Here is a 20,073-nt window from a genome sequence, read left to right as displayed (position 1 = left end):
CAATTCTGGAATTTTGCCATGAGTAAGTTCATTCAGAGAGGGAGCACAAAAGATTGTTGTTATACCAAGTTCAAGACACACAACTTGATTGCTGGGCCTTAGCTCTGGAAAACAAGGTGTCTCCTAATAGTAAATAGAGAGGAGTAAAAAGAGAGGGGTGGTTTTCCCATAGGGATCCTGACAAGGTAAATCAGTAGCTAAAACCCTGGAGGCAGCCCGTTTCTCTTTTACTATTTCCAAAGTTTAGAATTTTTTCTTTAAAGTTGAACTAACTTTCTCATGATGATCTTTTGCCCATTGCCTAATCCCAGCTAAAAATATAGTTATGGAGGAGAAGCAGCAATACTCTAGAGTCTGTAAAATATTTTGATAGTGAGTTCAGTGAGCATGAAAACCTATTATACTGTCTACATGGTGACTCTGATGTTGTGAGTAGCTTAAAATTCCTTAAATGTAAAGGTCTTAACTATTCCTCTGTCTGTGGTAGCTAGATTTTTTTCTCCCCTGAAGCTTCGCTGGTCTAGTCAAAGGCCATTAGTTCATCTTATAAACATCTGGATTAGTTGTCCTTGTTACCCTTAAGTAAATTGCAACTCTATCTGCTTCTCTGTAGTCTGAATAGGTCAAATTAAAAGAAAGGGACACCAGTATATAGGAAGGAGTGGTGACTACAAATCCTTGGACCTTTGATGCCAGCAACAGGTCATACATTTAATTGAGTGTTTATCTATTTCAGAGGTATCATCTGTAGAAATTATACATAATGGTCTCCTTTCCCTTCCCAGTGTTTGTCTGCTTTAGTTTGTTAAGTTACTATGGAAGTTTGGCCATCACTCCTAGTGCTTTTTTTGTGGAGGAAAAGCCTAGAACATTTCTTTGACAGGAGCTCTGCTCTCATGGGTATGGCTAATTTGAGATGTGACCAGAGCTGTGATTTTAGAATGTAAGATCCCTACAAGACAGAGTTGTTTTTCATTTGTCAGTATATTCCTAGGAGATATCATAGTGCTTTAAATGAAGTAAGTGGTAAGTGAATCTTTTTTTTTTTTTTGAAGTCTATTCTTTTAATTGTCCCTTTTTTTGGATAAGAAGAAAGGAAGTTAACAAGCTTTTATTAAGCACCTCAGAATGAATATAGATAGCTGTTTCTGTTTTGATTAGAAACCCTGAAGGTTGATTTTTTTTTTGACTGGTAAAGAGGTCATTCTCTGCCTCATTTCTTTCTTTCCTTTTCTTTTTAAATTTATTTATTTATTTAACTTCTAACATTCATTTTCACAAAATTTTGGGTTCCAAATTTTCTCCCCTTTTGTCCCCTCCCCTCACCCCAAAACACTGAGCATTCTAATTGCCCCTATCACCAATCTGCTCTCTCTTCTATCATCCCTCTCTGTCCTTGTCTCCATCTTCTCTTTTGTCCTGTAGGGCCAAATAACTTTCTATATCCCTTTACCTGTATTTCTTATTTCCCAGTAGCAAGAACAGTACTCGAGAGTTGTTCCTAAAACTTTGAGTTCCAACTTCTCTTCCTTCCTCCCTCCCCACCCTTTCCCTTTGGAAGGCAAGCAATTCAATATAGGCCAAATCTGTGTAGTTTTGCAAATGACTTCCATAATAGTCGTGTTGTGAAGACTAACTATATTTCCCTCCATCCTATCCTGTCCCCCATTACTTGTATTCTCTCTTTTGATCCTGTCCCTCCCCATGAGTGTTGACCTCAAATTGCTCCCTCCTCCCCATGTCCTCCCTTCTATCATCCCCCCCACCCTGTCTATCCCCTTATCCCCCACTTTCCTGTATTGTAAGATAGGTTTTCGTACCAAAATGAGTGCGCATTTTATTCCTTCTTTTAGTGGAATGTGATGAGAGTAAACTTCATGTTTTTCTTTCACCTTCCCTCTTTTTCCCTCCACTAAGTCTTTTGTTTGCCTCTTTTATAAGACATAATTTGCCGCATTCAATTTCTCCCTTTCTCCTCCCAATATATTTCTCTCTCACTGCTTGATTTCATTTTTTTAAAGATATGATCCCATCCTCTGCAATTCACTCTGTGTACCCTGTCTCTATGTGTGTGTGTGAGTGCATGTGTGTGTGGGTGTGTAATCCCACCCAGTACCCAGATACTGAATAGTTTCAAGAGTTACAAATATTGTCTTTCCATGTAGGAATGTAAACAGTTCAACTTTAATAAGTCACTTATGACTTCTCTTTGCTGTTTACCTTTCCATGCTTCTCTTCATTTTTGTGTTTGAAAGTCAAATTTTCTTTTCAGCTCTGGTTTTTTCATCAAGAATGCTTGAAAGTCCTCTATTTCATTGAAAGACCAATTTTTCCCCTGAAGTATTATACTCAGTTTTGCTGGGTAGGTGATTCTTGGTTTTAGTCCTAGTTCCTTTGACTTCTGGAATATCATATTCCACACCCTTCGATCCCTTAATGTAGAAGCTGCTAGATCTTGTGTTATCCTGATTGCATTTCCACAATACTTGAATTGTTTCTTTCTAGCTGCTTGCAATATTTTCTCCTTGACCAGGGAACTCTGGAATTTGGCCACAATGTTCCTAGGAGTTTCTGTTTTTGAATCTCTTTCAGGTAGTGATCTGTGGATTCCTTGAATACTTATTTTGCCCTCTGGTTCTAGAATCTCAGGGCAGTTTTCCTTCATAATTTCATGCAAGATGATGTCTAGGCTTTTTTTTTTTTTTTTTGATCATGGCTTTCAGGTAGGCCCATAATTTTTAAATTGTCTCTCCTGGATCTATTTTCCAGGTCAGTTGTTTTTCCAATGAGATATTTCACATTATCTTCCATTTTTCATTCTTTTGGTTTTGTTTTGTGATTTCTTGGTTTCTCATAAAGTCATTAGCCTCCATCTGTTCCATTCTACTTTTGAAAGAACTATTTTCTTCAGTGAGCTTTTGAACCTCCTTTTCCATTTGCCTAATTCTGCTTTTGAAAGCATTCTTCTCCTCATTAGCTTTTCGAACCTCTTTTGCCAATTGAGTTAGCCTATTTTTCAAGGTGTTATTTTCTTCAGCATTTTTTTGGGTCTCCTTTAGCAGGGTGTTTACTTGTTTTTCATGCTTTACTTGCATGTCTCTCATTTCTCTTCCCAGTTTTTCCTCCACCTCTCTAACTTGATTTTCAAAATCCTTTTTGAGCTCTTCCATGGCCTGAGCCCATTGAGTGGGCTGGGATACAGAAGCCTTGACTTCTGTGTCTTTCCCTGATGGTAACCATTATTCTTCCTCATCAGAAAGGAAGGGAGGAAATACCTGTTCACCAAGAAAGTAACCTTCTATAATCTTATTTTTTTTCCCTTTTCTGGGCATTTTCCCAGCCAGTGACTTGACTTCCGAGTGTCCTCTCCACCCCCACCTCGCCTCCAGATCCGTCCAGCCAATGCTTGGGGTCTGAGATTCAAATGCTGCTTCCTAGCCTCAGGGCTTTGGGCGGGGTCTGGGCTGCTATTCAGTGTGAGATTAAGTTCAGGTGCTCAGGTGGGGACAGGGTGGCCCCACAGGCTCAGTTCCCTTAGGGGGTTTATGCAGAGACCTTCAACAATGGATCAGAGCTCCTGCCTGCTTGGGGAGCCCTGGTCTGCTGCCGGCTCCGCTGCTGCCTCCCAAGGGTGCCTGAGTTATGGGGGCACCTTACTCCCCTCTCAGCAAGCTGAGAAGACCCTCTCACCAACCTTTGGGGCCCATGGGTGGAGGGACCTGCGAGGTCTGCTGGAGATTCTGTCCCTGAAGCCTGCTCGGATCCATTCCTCACAGTGCCGCACAGCCAAGGCAGGGCTGGGTTTGGCTCCGGGTCCACAGCGTGAAGGACCTTTTGTGAGAGGTTTTCAGGGCTCTCTGGAACAGAAATCTCGTCTGCTCCATTGTTCTGTTGCTTCTAGTGCTCCAGAATTTGTTGGGAGATCTTTTTTACAGATATTTTATGGGCTGTGGGTTTGGAGCTAGCGTATGTGTGTCTTTCTACTCTGCCATCTTGGCTTCACCCCCGTAAGTAAACATTTGATAGATTAGGTTGTATTGGACACAGGAGCCAGGATTTTTGACTCCTTTCTCTGTCTCATTTATGTCCATAAACTAGATTGAGGATTGAATGGAAGTATTCTTTTGTGTCCTCTATAGATTAAGGGCACCAGATACCCAAATTATGTCCAAATACATATCGTATGCAATCATTCATTCACAGAAATGGCTTGATTGTCCACTTGGTGCCATGGAGGAGACAAAAAGGTGGTGCACACCCCTCCTTTGTGAACCACTGACCTATAGGTTCCATTAGATTATACCCAGAGTGAGGCAGTAGATTTTGTTTCTATGATATCACTGGGTGTTACTGTGGGCATTTCATTTGAAAAGTGAGTTTTGGAGCTTCTGAGTAAGTTTGAAAGTGGAAGTAAGCTTTACACCTTTCCCATGGGGCTCAAATACAGTGAGGTAGGATTTATCTCACAGAGAAGAAGAGTATGAAGACTCTGGTCCAATTAGGTGAGTCCTCAGGGAAAACTGGTGGGGACAAGGTATCCAGGAGTAGACAGGGTGGATTGGAATTATAGAAACTTAGAGTTAGATGTGTCCTTAGAGGTCATCTATTTTAATCTCTGAACTCAGAGAGGAATCCAATCTACATGATTTCTAGCAGGTATTTATTTAGCCCATGTCCCAATACTTGTGCTAATGATAAACTCACAACCCCCGTAAACAAGCCCAGAATGAGCTGGAATGGGTCATTCTGTTCTAAGGAGGGAGACTTGCCTAGAATGTAACTCATCTCTTCAATCTCCACAGATTTTGTTTATAGAACAATGACCACAGGAAACCACTCTACAGTGATGGAGTTTATCCTTGCAGGGCTCACAGATCAGCCAGAGCTCCAGCTTCCTCTGTTTCTCTTGTTTCTGGGCATCTATGTCTTTACTGTGTTGGGGAATCTGGGCATGATCTTCCTGATTGCTGTCGGTTCTCAACTTCACTCCCCCATGTACTATTTCCTCAGTCATTTATCCTTCATCGATCTCTGCTACTCCTCTGTCATTACTCCTAAAATGTTAGTGAACTTTGTGGCTGAGAAGAATGTCATCTCCTTTCTAGAGTGCATGACCCAACTCTATTTTTTCCTAATTTTTGTCATTGCTGAAGGTTACCTTCTGACAGCAATGGCTTATGATCATTATGTTGCCATCTGCAGTGCTTTGCTTTATAATGTTCTCATGTCTCACAGAATGTGCTTTGGAATGATGTTTGTGGTATACTCCTTGGGAATTTTTGGTGCCACTGTACATACTAGCCGCATGGCAATGCTCTCCTTTTGTGCATCTCATGTTGTCAGACATTACTTCTGTGATATTTTTCCCCTGTTAAGACTCTCCTGCTCAAGCACTCATGTTAATGAAGTTCTTCTTTTTATTATTGGGGGAGTAAACACTTTGGCCCCCACTCTGGCTGTCCTTGTCTCTTACACTTTTATCTTGTCCAGCATCTTCCGCATCCGCTCCACAGAGGGCAGGTCCAAAGCATTTGGTACCTGCAGCTCCCACCTCATAGCTGTGGGCATCTTCTTTGGGTCTATCACTTTCATGTACTTCAAGCCCCCTTCTAGTAACTCTATGGAGCAAGAGAAGGTATCCTCAGTATTTTACACTACAGTGATCCCCATGCTAAACCCTCTGATTTATAGTCTGAGGAATAAGGATGTGAAGAATGCCATTAGAAAGGTTGTTGGGAATTGAAGCTTCTTCTGAGTTTCAGAATTTCCCAGAAGTAGAGAAAAAAATGAGTCCAAATGGAAGGTATTCGAAATTTGTTTCTCGGAATCACCTCTTTTTTGGGAAGCCAATCTCTTTACGTTGATACAAGATAGAGTTCTCAGCATATTTCATGTGAGTCTTTTCTTCAGAAATCATATAGTCCCTTTTAAATTTCTTAGAATCTATTACAAGGGTACACTGTAATTAAATAATCAATAAATGCTTGTTGAAGGAATCCGTGAATAAGCTAAATAAATGACATTCCCCTTAAACTTTTCCCTGATCAGGAGTTATTGATAGATTTTCTCTTCATCCCATGGTTTCAGATTAATGTGCAACTTAATTCTTTTTCAAAACTCCTTAAAAATTCATGGCTTTGGTTTTCTATCATGTGATCCTCACACATACCAAGGAGGAAGTTTGAAGACAGTTCATAGAAGAGCATGGACTATGCAAGAAGAAAGTTTGACTTAAGTCTAGAAGTGGTTCCCTGTTCTTTCTTTTTCTTACTTTTCTATTTATATATGCATATGTGTATATGTATATGTAAATATGTATTCTATTATAATGTGTATATGTGCATGTGTATATATATATATAATACATATATATATATATATATATATATATATATATATATATATATATATATATATATATATATATATATATGCACACATATATTTACGTATGTGTGTGTGCTGGAGTCAACTGAAACATCCAATACAAAATGCCTCTGAGATGATAATTAAATTTTCAGGGTGAGCTTTTATACCTCACAAGTTAGCAAATGCTACAAATTAGGGCCCGTTTTAATTTTTTATTAATTGTACAGACTTAAGAAAATGATAGAGAAAATGTTAATAATGCACATTAAACATTAAAGTGTCTCATGCTTGAATATTTCCCCCTTAGGGTTCTAGTTTTTAATCAGTTACCAGTACAGCACTACATATATATCTATATCTATATCCATATCTATATATACACACACACACATATGTGTATATATACACACACACATATATATATACATATATATATACATATATGCCTCAGTGACATGATATTACAGCCACTGACTTTCTTGACATTAGAAGTATAATGAAGTTTAGATTTAGTCCAACTCCTTTATTTTATAGATAAATATACCGAATCCCAGAGAGGTGACTTGCTCATGGTCACACAGGTGTTAAGTGGGAGAGATGAGCTTTATTAACAAGAACAAAAGGGACTAACATTTATCGATGACTTTAACATTTGCAAAGCACTTGACACAGGTTATCTCATCTCTCTTTTAAAACAGTGCTTTGAAGTAGGTTCTATTATTATCTCTATTTCAGGTATTTTAGGTGAAGAAATTGAGGCAGAGAGAGGTGAAGTGATTTGGCCAGGATCATACAAGTGACAAGGGTCTAAGGCAGGTTTAGAACTCAGAGCTTTCTGACTCCAAGTCTAACATTCTATCCAGTGTATCACCTAGTTTCTCAAAACTCAGGTCTTGTGTCTTCAAGGTCATTGTTATGGGGGACTTAATACTATATCATGCTGCCTCATGTATGTATACAAAAATGTATACATATATGTATTTACATGGTATAGTATTACCTCATAGTTATGTATACCTTTGTATACATACTTATATGCATTTTCCTTCAAGCATGTGATTTCATTGGTTGATGTGTGTGTGTGTGTGTATGTGTGTGTGTGTGTGTGTGTGTACACACATATAAGCAACTGTGGTGACAATTCCCTCCTCCATTTTAGATAAGCAATTTACCAATGATTCCTAGTTTTTAAGAGTTGCAGCAATGACCAGCATAGGTCTTTCTGATTTCCATACTGGATTTTTATGCACTATATAAATGTGTTCCCTCCAGACCTCCACCCCCTTTCTGCCTCCTGTCTTCCAAATTTTATCCAGTAAAAGTGAATTATTAGAGATCTTGGGTGTGAAATAATCTCAACCTATTTGCAAATACTAAGTAGTTAAGAAACATAGCTCCTGATGGACAGACAGGTATGAGCTACTTTTGGTAAGCAGAAATGGTAGCCTATGATGAACTACATAAAAATACATGTCTATATCCATAAACCAGTGGTGGGGAACCTGTGGACTTGGAGCCACATGTAGCCCTTTCAGTCCTCAAGAAAGTCTTTTGACTGAATCCAAACTGAATTGTGAAGTTTGGATTCAGTCAAAAGGTCACACTTGAGGACCGAGAGGGCCACATGTGGCCTTGAACCTGCAGGTTCCCCACCCCTGCAAAACAAATGTATAATATGCACACATATGTGTACATAAGTATATATATATATATATATATATATATATATATATATATATATATATATATATATATATATATATATATATATATATATATATATATATATAAAACATAGAGGGAAATGAATATCTTCCTCCTTATTCACATAAAACCCATAATATCTGCGGGAATAAATAGTATTAATGATTTTCACCCAATCATTGATCAGTCAGTCAGCATTAATTAGTACCACCTATGTACCAGGCACAATGCTAAACAATAAAGGTACAACGAAAAAAGGAAGAAGTCCCTTGATCTTTTTATTTCAATTTTATTTTAGACTCAAGGGCCAGAACAGAGTTACAGATTAGAGAAAATAAACAAAAACATATCATAAACTGAAATATTGGAACTTAAATGCAAAGAAAGAAAAAAAAACATACCATGTACATAGCAGAACAAGAGAATTCAAAATATGTAACAATAAATTTTCATTTCAAGAAAGCCTATATGATAAATAATACACACAGTACTGAGAATCGTACATCTTTGCTTCCTTGTAAGTCTTTTGTTCTGTGCTGTGCACCTTTTTACTTTATTCTTTTTCAGAAGGTGACAAAAAAGTTTAGATATGTTTCTCTATAGCTATAGATATATACATACACATATACATATATAGACGTATACTTTCCCAAACATATTCTACTCCTGATCTTTGTTTTTTGTTTGTCCATACCTCTTGTTTCCTATCCCTCCTGCCTCCTCTATTTTATTTTGCCCTACTACCTTGCCCTCCTATTGCTTGCCTACCCTCCAATGATCTCTCCCCTATTCTCCCATTCCCATAAATCTAAACACCCTTCTATACCACCCTTTTACCTATTCCCTCACCCTCACCTCTAAAGAGTCCTCCCTTTTCCTCTCCTTTTTCCCCATCCCCCTACCATTTTATTTCTTCTAAATTTGGAAGATTTTTATGCTGTTCTAAATGTATATGTATTATTCCCTCTTAAACCCATTCCCAATGAAAGTAGGTTACCAGAACTATTAGCCCTCCTCCCCCATCTAATTCCTCTGTATGAATTCTTCCTATTATACCTCATTTGTATAAAATAATTACTCTTTTTAGCTGTTGCTAAGTGGTTTTAATTTTTAAGTTCATGTCATATTCAGGTCTACCCCAATCTTTTTTATGAGCTACTCAATTATTAATAAGAATCTTAGACATACATTTATATGTATAAAAAATAGTCTGTCCTTAAGAATTCCTTATAAAAAATCTTTGATGTGTACCTTATGGTTCTCTTTGTTCTTGTATGTCGAATCTTCAATTAAGTTCAGGATTTTTTTTAACAAAGTCTTGAAAATCTGAGAGTTCTTCAAATGTCCATTTTTTTTCATTCAGGATGATACTTAACTTTTCAAGGTATGATATTTTTGACCACAGCCTGAGTTCTTTTGCTCTTCAATATATTGTTTTCCAAGATCTGTGATCCTTTAATGTCTTTGCTGCTAGATGTTGTGTAATTCCAATTGTGGCACCACCATATTTAAATTATTTTAATCTTGACACTTTTAATATTTTATCCTTGAGCTAGGGTGTCAGAATTTGACTGATATTCCTGTGAGTTTTCCTCATAGGATCTCTTTTAAGTGGTGACTGATGGATTTTTTTTTCTGTTTCTATTTTCCCCCTTTCTTCTAATACTTCAGGACAATCTTCTTTAATTATTTCTTGCATTATTGTATCAAGATTCTTTTTTGTTTTTTTTTGAGTATAACTTTCAATTATTTTTATATTTTTTCTTCTTGATCAATTCTCCAAATCTGTTGTTTTTCTTATAAAATGTTTCACTTTCTCTTCTATTTTTTCAGTATTCATATTTTGTTTAATTACTTCTTGATCTCATAATTTTGCTGGCTTCACTTTCCCCAATTCTGACTTTCAAAGTGTCATTTTTTCTTTAAGATTCTGAATCTCCTTTTTAATTGGTTGACTTTCTGTTCCTGTCCTCATTTTTCTTGTATTATTATTTTTTATTGTTAGTTTTTCCCTCCATCTCTGTCATTTGATTTTAAAAGTTTTTTTTTAAAGATCTTCTATGAATTCTTTTTGGAGAGCTGGCCATTTGACTTTTTTCTTTGCAGATTTTTTACTTCAGTATCTTCCTCTGAAGATGAACTCCAGTCATCTCTATTCCCGTAATAGCTTTCTATGGTTGGATTCTTTTTCCTTTGCCTGTGCATTTGTGTGTGTGTGTGTGTGTGTGTGTGTGTGTGGTAATAGCTTAATTTTTGGATTCACCTCTAGCCCTGGGGTATGGGAAATGATGCCCCTTACCCCAGATTTTTAGTTCTCCCCTCTAGCCTGGAAACAAAGCCAAACCTCCAACCTCCTGTGAGTGCCCGCAACCAGGGGCTTTCTGCCACACTGCTTCTGTCCTCTCTAGGTATGGGCTGGTTCCTTCACACCCTGCCACTTTTCACAGCATGGCTGAGTCTGCTGTTCCTTATCAGCAGAGCTTTCCTCAGTCTTCCTGGGCTCAAACACTCAAATCCCCTCACTATGAGGCTGAGTGTAAAAGTGCCTGTAACTGGGGCAGATACAGCTTCTCAAACCAACTAACCTCAGGACTTGACACTTGTTAAAACTAAACCTAGCCTGGAGGTTTCCCTAAATAATGTTAATCTAGGGGAAATAATTTTTGCATTTCAGCTGTACTCTATCTCTATTCCTTAATGAGGAAGAAATGCCCAAGAAATACACACAAATACACACATATACATACCCATGCATACATATACGTAATCTTGACTCCCTTACCATTGAAGGTTATTCACTTAAAGACAACAGTGATTTCCAAATAAACTTATTTATCCAAGCTGATAGCAAACAGAAATCAGACAGGTTATATGGATGGAATATATGAGCCAATGTGCAGAATGAATGAGCTCTCCCAATGGAAGCAAGCTATCTCAGTTCAAGAAAGACAGAGAATCTCATGTTTTGCCAAAGGGAATTTCCCTGAAATCTCTAGAGAGATAAGCTTGGCATAGGACATGACTGAGATAGCAGTTCTTGTCTATGTCACCTTCCCAGAGTCTTTCTGTACCTTCATAGATCCCTTCCTAAAGAGAATATGGAATCATATCTTTTCTTTCTTGAACCTGGAAACCAGAAGACCAAGACATCTCTCCTCTGCTAAGCTCCTGCCAAATTCACAGTTGTTCTCTATCAAACCCAAACCCTCCTAAGATTGCTCACTCAATGCTCCACCACTCAGTGAGCAGCCTTGAGCCTCTGATGATTAAATTCCATCTGAACACTTTTCAGGAATTCATATTTTAATTCATTTTTAACAAACCTTATGTATCTATGCTATGTGAGACACTGAACTGAGGATAAAATGATTAAATGAATGAAAAAATATTTATTACTGCATACTATTGTTTCAGGCACTGTGCTAAGTACTGGGACCACAAATAAGACAGTCTTTGCCCTGAAAAAGTTTATATTTGACTAGGGAAAACAACATATAAAATGGAAGGTTGGCCAGGGAAGGCCTATTTGGTCTGGGAAATTGCAGGGATAGTGGGTACAGTGAGAGGGCAATCAATTTTCAGTTCTTTCTAGACATAATGATATTTCTGATTGATGTTCTCAGAAGTAGAAGTGAATAATGCATATGTGAAGGAGTGCCTCATGGCAGGATGATGAGTAGATTCAATTGATATGGATCTGTGCAGGGCACTCTCAGCACTCAGAAGCCCAGGGCTCAAGAGCAGAAACTGGAGTGATAGGTGAGTGAGAGGTAAAGAATGGACCTAGGCAACATGGCAAGATGATGGATGGCCAAAAGGGCAAAAATGAAGTCACCCTTTCGTTCCCGAGGAACTAGCACTCGCAACACATAGAGAACTGCATACAGAGTAAAAAGAATATACAGATTTCACATTTGTAAAACCATTTGATGGCAAGGAATCCCTTCAGACACTATGAGCTTGAGGTACTCTAGTGTGGTAGTCTATTGTCTCTGATATCTTTACTGGGATATATAGGTCTAGAGACACAAATAGGTCTCAGACTCCCCAAACTTTCATGTATGTGGGTTGTATCTATATTTATCATATTGGAAATGAAAATATCTTGGTATTATTATTAACACAGTTTTTACTTCATGGACCAGTGAAAGGGGGAAACTTTGAAATGAACTTGGGCAATTCCAGGGATCCCTGGACCACACTTTGAGAACCCCTGTTCTAGAACATGACACCGAGACTGTTGTTGGGAAGGAAGCTTCTGTGTGGTTTATTAAGATCTATTAGAATCAAAAGTTTATTTTGTCTTCTATTCATCTAATCCATCTATCATCTATCTGTCATCACCTATCCATCTATCTATCTATCTATCTATCTATCTATCTATCTATCTATCTATCTATCTATCTGTCTACTGTCTATCCATCTATTTGTTAAAGTGATGTGCAAGTGACTTAGGTCCAGTCCACACTGATGCTCAACACAGGATGCTCATTGTAACAGCAGGTATAAATGGCTGAGACCAGGTTTAAGCAAGAGCACTCAGAGCTGTTTGAAGTTACAGGGCCATGACAAGGTCATGAAAAGCTGCAGCAAAACCAGGTCACTGCTTCTGCCCTTGATTCTTGGTTCCCCTCGGTCAGGGTCTGGAGTGTCTTCCTACCCCATTAGTGACTCAGCCTAATAACCAAGCTAGCTAAGCATGGAATGAGGATTGATGCCTTCCCATATGATATGGGGGCTTAAGGAATTTAATTAAATTTTGGAAAGAGCTGGCAGGTCCTCTGGTCTCATTTTCCAAAGTTCAGGCTTTCTACAAGCTTTCTTCCTCACCCCAGATTGACAACTCTTTTAGTGAGAGAGGGTTGTAAATTTCACATTTCTATGTATCTGTCTTTCTCTCTATCTAGTCCATATACTATATATATATATATATATATACATATATATGTATATATATATATGTATATATTTGTGTGTGTATGTATATACATGCATGCAGGTACACATATACATCTATATGTACACACATGTACATACATACATTTATATTTATATTATATACATATATGTGTATATATGTGTATATGTGTATATATATATATATATATATATATATATATAATATTTATCTTGGTAGAGAGAGAAAGAGACAGAGGTCTAGATGGCCATCAGACTGACAACATGTAGTAAAAGCTTTCAGGAACTAATCTACAGTGAAAGTTTTATATATTTAGAAAGAACAACCTAAAGAATAATCTCTGAATAAAGATCTATATACAAACCATTTTTTCCCCAAGGAAATGGAGGAAGAACTCAAAGATACATTTGTACTATAAATCAAGAAAGGGCATAAAATAAGAGTCTCAGGGACTTTAGTATGAGACTCAAATACTTGTGAGTCATGTAACAAAAGAATTTAGTAACTTCTTACAGTCTTAGAATAAACAGAATGTGTAATATCCTAACTATTTTATCTACCTTTCTGTAAACACATATACAATGAAATTTAATCTGTGGTTTGTGGCCTAATTTCTTAGCAATAGTATTTAGCTTCTACTAATGCTATACGTTTGAGGTATCAATTTTATGCTCCATCATAGTCCCCTATTTTTCACATATTAATATCTCAATAGAGTATTATAATAAAACCTTACAGTCATGTATCATAATTTGTTCAACTACTCTCTAAGTCTACAAATTAGACAGTATCACTCAGCTGATACAATGATCAGATCTATCTAGGCAATAAACAATTTCAAAGTATTTGTAGAGAAATTGGAAATGTTAATTCAAAAACAAAACAAGCTTTGGAGGTATCAACGGCCCTTTTTAGACAGAGAGGAGGGAGAAAGAAGAGGGGATCATATTTCAGAGTCCATAGTCTATTCTTTCAAAGGAAAGGTCATCTTTCCCTTTTCCAGTTCTTGCCCCTGAAAATAGAGCCAGTGACAGAGCCAAGGGCTTAGGTAGCAGTCCCACAGGTGACTTTTCCCAATCAATTTTCTCTTCTTCTTTTTAAAGCTACAAGAGCATGAATTTAACTTTTTCTGTACTATAAATTATTTCTGCTGTGTAGGGTATAAATTTTGACATCTGTTTGTTTTCCTCTTGCTCTTTCTTTCAATATTGTGATTTCTCTAGTACAGATAGTTGAGAATAACCTGCTATAGTTCCATACTTTCCTGGGAATCCACATAGTTTTTGTTTTATCAGGTGATAAATGCTTTTGTTCAAAAATATTTATTTATAAATATTTGTAGATATTCAATATATTGGTAGCTGTCTTCCATTCAATTTGTACTTACATAATGGATTTTGTACTTAGAATACTATGGCTATGCTGATTCTAATTTGTATTCCTTTGTTTCTGTAAACTTAACACTATAAATTACAAGTAGGTTAGACTTGCAAAATTATAAATCTTCTCCTACAAAATTCTTAATATCGTTTATCTTGTGAAAATTTGGGGATTAAATTACTAGTTGTAATAGTGATTTCCCTAAAGAAGGACATGAAGAAAAATTATTTTCACATAGATTTTTAAACTAGTAAAGATATCTCTTTATGTATCATTAGCAGGTTAATTCATGATTGAATTGCATAGGTATTCTGTTAATCTCGAATGTGACTAGAGCAGTATTAAATAGCAAGACAAACATAGGAAGATAAATTCTGCCCAGACTGCAGTGAGAAATATGACCAAAGCAGCTATGAATTGAGCTTCTCAGTAATACAGGTATGGGGGTAGAGTGTATAGCTATACAAAGCAAAGTTTTTCTCTCTCTACACATAGTCCAGTATCCATTAAACTCATTATTCTTTCATTTCTGCTTTGATTAGAATATCTTTCTTTCTATCATTTTGTTCAAAGCAATTTTGACATCCTTATTTCTCAGGCTATAAATGAGAGGATTTAGCATGGGCACTATGGTAGTGTAAAAGACAGAGGATACTTTCCCCTGATCCATGGAGTTGGATGAAGATGGCTGCAGGTACATGAATGCAGAAGAGCCAAAGAAGACACCAACTGCTACCATATGGGAGCTGCAGGTGCTGAAAGCTTTTGATCTGCCTTCAGTACAATGAATTTGTAAGATGCTGGCAATGATAAAAGCATAAGAGCAAATAATGATCAGGGTTGGGAAAAAGATAGCAAATGTACCAAATGCCAAAATTACAACTTCATTTACATAGGTACTAGAACAAGAGAGCTTCAAGAGTGGAAGAAGATCACAGAAATAATGATTAATAGCATATTCCTTACAGAAGAGCACTCTGAGCAAGCTGACTATGTGACCTGTGGCCCCAACTAGGCCAAAGGTGTACACCCCAGACACCAACCAGGAGCACACCTGACGGGACATCATAAGGCTATAAAGAAGTGGATGACATATGGCAACATAGCGGTCATATGCCATGACAGCCAGCATGTGACATTCAGAGATTCCAAAAATGGCAAAGAAATAGAACTGAGTCATACACTCAGAGTAGGAGATAATATTCTTCTCTGAAACAAAGTTCACCAACATTTTGGGGGTGATGATAGTTGATTCACAGAGATCAATGAAGGACAAACAGGAGAGGAAATGGTACATGGGGGTGTGAAGATGAGAACTGAGTTTAATCAATATGATCATGCCCAGGTTTCCAAGCACAGTGACCACATAGATGCCCAGGAACAGAAGGAAGAGGGGCAGCTGGAGCTCTGGTTGGTCGGTCAGTCCTATAAGAATAAATTCAGTTACTAAGGAGTAATTACCTGTAGCCATTCTTTCTGTGTGTAGAGTAAGAGAGGATAAGAACCTGTAAATATGAAGGGAAAGAACAAGAAGTTCTCATAATTACAAGTCTCAAGTGAGTGTACAGACAAAAAAGTAAAATTATAATGTCAATTTTTATTATCCTTTTCTGCCTCTATTTTTCTACCACCAGGTACAATGAAAAGTTGCAAATACAATGTACCAAAAGTTTATCAAACTATTTGTTGATTGCTTTGTGTTAGCAGTATCAAAATTTATAACTCACTTTGATCGATATCTCAGATAGAAAACAAAGATGGTGTGCACATAAAATTTGAACTTGACAAAGCTTGCAGATATCATTAACTTATGGTTTGACCAAAATATTATTCAAAAATATCAATAAAGGCAAGGAGCTGAATCTAATATGATGAAGTTTAATAAGAATAAATGTTAAGTTCTTCATAGCACTTAAAAAATCAGTTTCGAGACCACAGAAATATGGACGAACATTTAAAAGTCTGTCCAAGATCAGGAATTATTAGAAGGCTACAAATGAAATATAATATGAGTCAAAGAATTAGTGTAATCTTAGGCAACATGAAGGGAGGTATAGATTCTAGTAATAAAGAGGTGATAATTGTTTAAACTTCATCTTGAATATTTTGTCCTGCTCTTTTTCCCATAATTAAGGAAGGACATTGACCAAGTGGAGAACATCCAGAAAAGATCAGTGAAGGTCATGAATGATTATGAATACATGCTACATAAGGATAATTTGAAGGCTTGTGAAAATTGAGCCAATTGAAAGGATGAACCAAGAAGACATGATAATTTAGTGTTTTGAAGAGCTGTCATGACAAAAAGGGTTTTGACTTGTACAGTTTTTGCCCAAGAGCAGTGAATAAAAGTTGTGAAGAGGCAAATTTAGGCTCCATGTGAGGATGAAATTCATAACTATTGTTCAGAACCTAAGATGACTTGGGATGCCTGGGCAGGAGTGAGTGCCCCCTCAGTACACATCTTCAAGTAGGGACTTAATGACCACCGCAGCTACAGTGGGTGATCAGGGGGGAAGTTGTGGGGTATGGTTTGGATTAGATCAAAGGTCTCTTCTAAGTTCTACAATTCTATAATTCTGAGCTGTAGTTATTCATACCTCCAAATCTCCTTCTGTTTTTTCAAGGAACTCTTCCTAGTCTTTTGCCCCATCCCATCATCAGAGGTGGGGAGAATGGAATGTGGAGATGGTTTTTCTTTTGCAAAGTTCAGAGGTTTCATGAATCTCTATTTAGAAGGTATAATAATGTCAAATGAATCAAGTACTCACCCTCCTGCATTGGATCTTAGAGTCTCTTCTCATGGAGAGTGCTTAAATGAAGGTTATTATAGTCTTGTCATAGTGACTTCTAATCCTTTTAAATGTTAAGGGCAATTAGGCTGCAAAACTTAGTCTCTGAAATACTCTGGCAATTGATTAAATCTGCAGATTTTTTTTCTAATTGTAATTTAATCCAGAGTATCCTCTTTAGCCAGGAGAAAAGAAATAGTGTCCCTTAGCGTCAACAGAATTTCTGATGATGTAACTGAAGGGTTTTATGGTGATTTATGAGCTTCCTGGGACCTCATTACTATTTCACAAACAGAAGATCTCGTAGGGACTTATCTCATAAGGGATCCCCCATTTGTGGGAAGAATTTATTGATAGTTTTCCTTTCTTTTTTTATTTTCTCTCCAAGTGTACAATTATCTTTTCAGGTCATGATCCCAGTGTTTTACCTAGGAATTTTGGCATTTAATACTAATTTTCTTGAGTTGAGTGTGGAATCTTGGGCAATGTCTAAGTATTCAATAATATTTTTCATGATTGGTGTAGGTTGAATTCAGGGGATTAAACTGAGGAATTAGGGTAACTTGCAGGCCTAAGTGTTCAAGGGAGGGATGAGTAGCACAAAAAGAAATGTGAAAGTCAAGCACTGAACTTATTGGAAAAGGGACAAAATGAAATAGAGGTCCACAGTTGACACCAATAAGGATTTCAAGATGATAGCTGGTGAGTGATAAGGATAGAATGAAAGTCTGGATGTGGCAAGGCCAAGCAAAGAATGTATTAACTTCTCCTCCTGATCCTCTGTGTTAGAAATCTATGAGAAGGAACTTAAATCCTTGAAAAGCATGCTCATAGACACTGTGTTTCCAGTAGAATACTATGTTCTAGTAAGCACTGGAAAATAGAAGAAATATAACAAGAAATTAGAGGCTTGAAAGGGAATTTATTAATAATGGAGTTCTACAGTTGACATTGAAAAGGGATGAACTGTGATAGCTTAGGAATAGGTTATCCATAGTTGATAGCACTTCCCTAGCTGCTGATCTCCTCTGTAAACATGTTTACTGATCTTTAGTCCATAGGGCATGGATATTCTGTCCTGTCTGTACATTGAGATAACATTTTCCTATAGATCATCCCTATAGAAAACTGTGGTCATTAAGGTTTCCTGTGGATTCCTGGAATATGCACCCATTTTTTGTCTAGGTAAGGGAGCAAGTAGACTAAGTGGTAAATCTCTTTACCAAAGAAAAAGAAATGTTTGTTTCCAAAATGTCAGGACCTGAGCCAAACCTCTGATGTCCTTGTGCTAATACAGGTGTGGGTTTTCTTGTTCATCCCTGGTTACTTAGGAGACTGCCAAACACTAAAAGACTCTAGAAGAGAAAAGAAATTTTTGGTAATTAGGAACTCATTGTTATAATTATTACTTAAAATAACAAGAGCTTTTATTTTACGATGAGAATCAATATTGGCAATCATATTATATTCCCATTACATCCCCCATGCCTGGAAGTGCTCAAAAGGAGGCCAGATGACCAGTTGTTGGAGACATTATAGAGGGAATTTCTGTTTTGGTGGTCTGCTAGGCTGTAGCTATCTTATCCAACTGCTGTTCTCAGAACTCTGCCCAACTGGCTTGGAAAATTCTTTATAGGGAACATCAGTTAAGGGATTAATATCTTTTGAAGTCTCAGTACCGATCTGTTTTAATAACTTTGTTTCTTAATACAGTTGTCATGGTGTCCCTACACTACCAAAGTGAAAAACATTGGCACTAGGAGAGAAAGAAATTCATCTAATTTTGCAAATTCTATTAATCTTGGAAATTTTGGTATTGAGATGATGATTCAAAATCATGTTGTCATATGTGATAGGTTCTGAATTTATCATATCCTATCTCTGACATTCTTTCAATACCTCAAGAAATGACTAACATTAGGCCATATCCTTACTCCTTATTTCATTTTATACCTCTGCTTTCATTCATTCATTCTTTGAATAAAATAAAATTTGATCCCATACTACTCTATGAAAATTACTGGGTCCAGTGAGAAAGAAGTCATGATGATGCTTCCCAGGTCTCCTTCTCAATTTGCAATGAATCCAACAGAAGGAACTAAGGTGGAGTCCTTTATGATATATAGAGGCTAACATTGATGCTTGTGATGGCAATCAAAGTAGAATCTTTTGCTCTTTTTGTTTTAGTACAACTAAGTGCCTCTGATTTAATATTGTCTTTATCAATCAACAGTCTTTACTGGGCATAAGTACAGAAAGAATACTTTCTTTAACAAGAAACAGTATATGTATTTGTATTGTTAATGTGATTAAAGAGTTTCCCCACCCATTAATAAGCCTGTCCATTAAGGGGAGTTCGATTAGGGAAGATTTTTAGGAATGTTTTTTCTTAATGAGGCACTGGTTCTCAAGGGTTGTGATGCCCTCTGGCTCTAAAAAAGTTACAAATACTCTGAGCTGAGGTTTTACTTTGGGGCTTGCTGACTGGAAGTGTTTGTTTGGCCAGATGAGGACTCTGGGAAGCTGTTAAAGGACCTCCCCAGGCTTTGAAAACCTAGTTGCTGGTGCTTCCTTCTCTGGTAACTATGGTCAGATATTGGATCTGTCTGTTGAATTCAGTCAGAGGAAGCAATGTCTGTTGATCTTTGATTTCTCTGTATTTCTTTGAATTTCAGGCTACTGATACCCCTGAACTAGGTGGATGATATATTCCTTGGTTAAAGGAATGATACATGTGCTTGATTAGAGTGATTGTTAACCCCTTGAAAGTTGCTTTCCTTTTATGAATGCAGATCTAAGAACCTGTGATAGCAGGCCGCCCTGTATATATTGGGATGCTTACTGTTACAATGCTCCATTCTAGACCAGGCAATGCAAAATTTGTTTCAATAGCTAATAACAACTGATATT

The 20,073-nt window shown here is 37.1% G+C and overlaps 3 protein-coding genes and 1 long non-coding RNA gene across 4 annotated transcripts in view; 2 read left to right on the top strand and 2 right to left on the bottom strand.

Annotated features, from left to right (window-relative positions):
- The window catches only part of LOC140505438 (uncharacterized), a 71,836-nt gene that overhangs the window by 23,133 nt on the left and 28,630 nt on the right, over positions 1-20,073 (bottom strand). The gene's annotated exons all lie outside the window — the stretch shown is intronic.
- LOC140505434 (olfactory receptor 8B3-like) overlaps positions 1-20,073 on the top strand; it is a 79,635-nt gene that overhangs the window by 36,513 nt on the left and 23,049 nt on the right. The gene's annotated exons all lie outside the window — the stretch shown is intronic.
- On the top strand, positions 3,274-5,790 carry LOC140509029 (olfactory receptor 8D2-like). Its single transcript, XM_072616940.1, has one exon. It carries the CDS (start codon positions 4,820-4,822, stop codon positions 5,741-5,743), a length of 924 nt encoding a protein of 307 aa, XP_072473041.1. The 5' UTR covers positions 3,274-4,819; the 3' UTR covers positions 5,744-5,790.
- LOC140505436 (olfactory receptor 8G50-like) lies at positions 14,910-15,922 on the bottom strand. The gene has a single exon (XM_072611421.1). The coding sequence runs from the start codon at positions 15,840-15,842 to the stop codon at positions 14,910-14,912; it is 933 nt and encodes a 310-aa protein (XP_072467522.1). The 5' UTR covers positions 15,843-15,922.

Source organism: Notamacropus eugenii, chromosome 5 (genome assembly GCF_028372415.1).
Source record: "Notamacropus eugenii isolate mMacEug1 chromosome 5, mMacEug1.pri_v2, whole genome shotgun sequence".
NCBI classification, from domain to species: domain Eukaryota; kingdom Metazoa; phylum Chordata; class Mammalia; order Diprotodontia; family Macropodidae; genus Notamacropus; species Notamacropus eugenii.
The sequence above is the reverse complement of the archived record's forward strand: the minus strand, read 5'-3'. Positions and strand labels throughout refer to the sequence as shown.

Coding starts and splice junctions, on each gene's coding strand:
- LOC140505436 (XM_072611421.1), bottom strand. CDS start 15,842: ATGGCTACAGGTAATTACTCCTTAGTAACTGAATTTATTCTTATAGGA.
- LOC140509029 (XM_072616940.1), top strand. CDS start 4,820: ATGACCACAGGAAACCACTCTACAGTGATGGAGTTTATCCTTGCAGGG.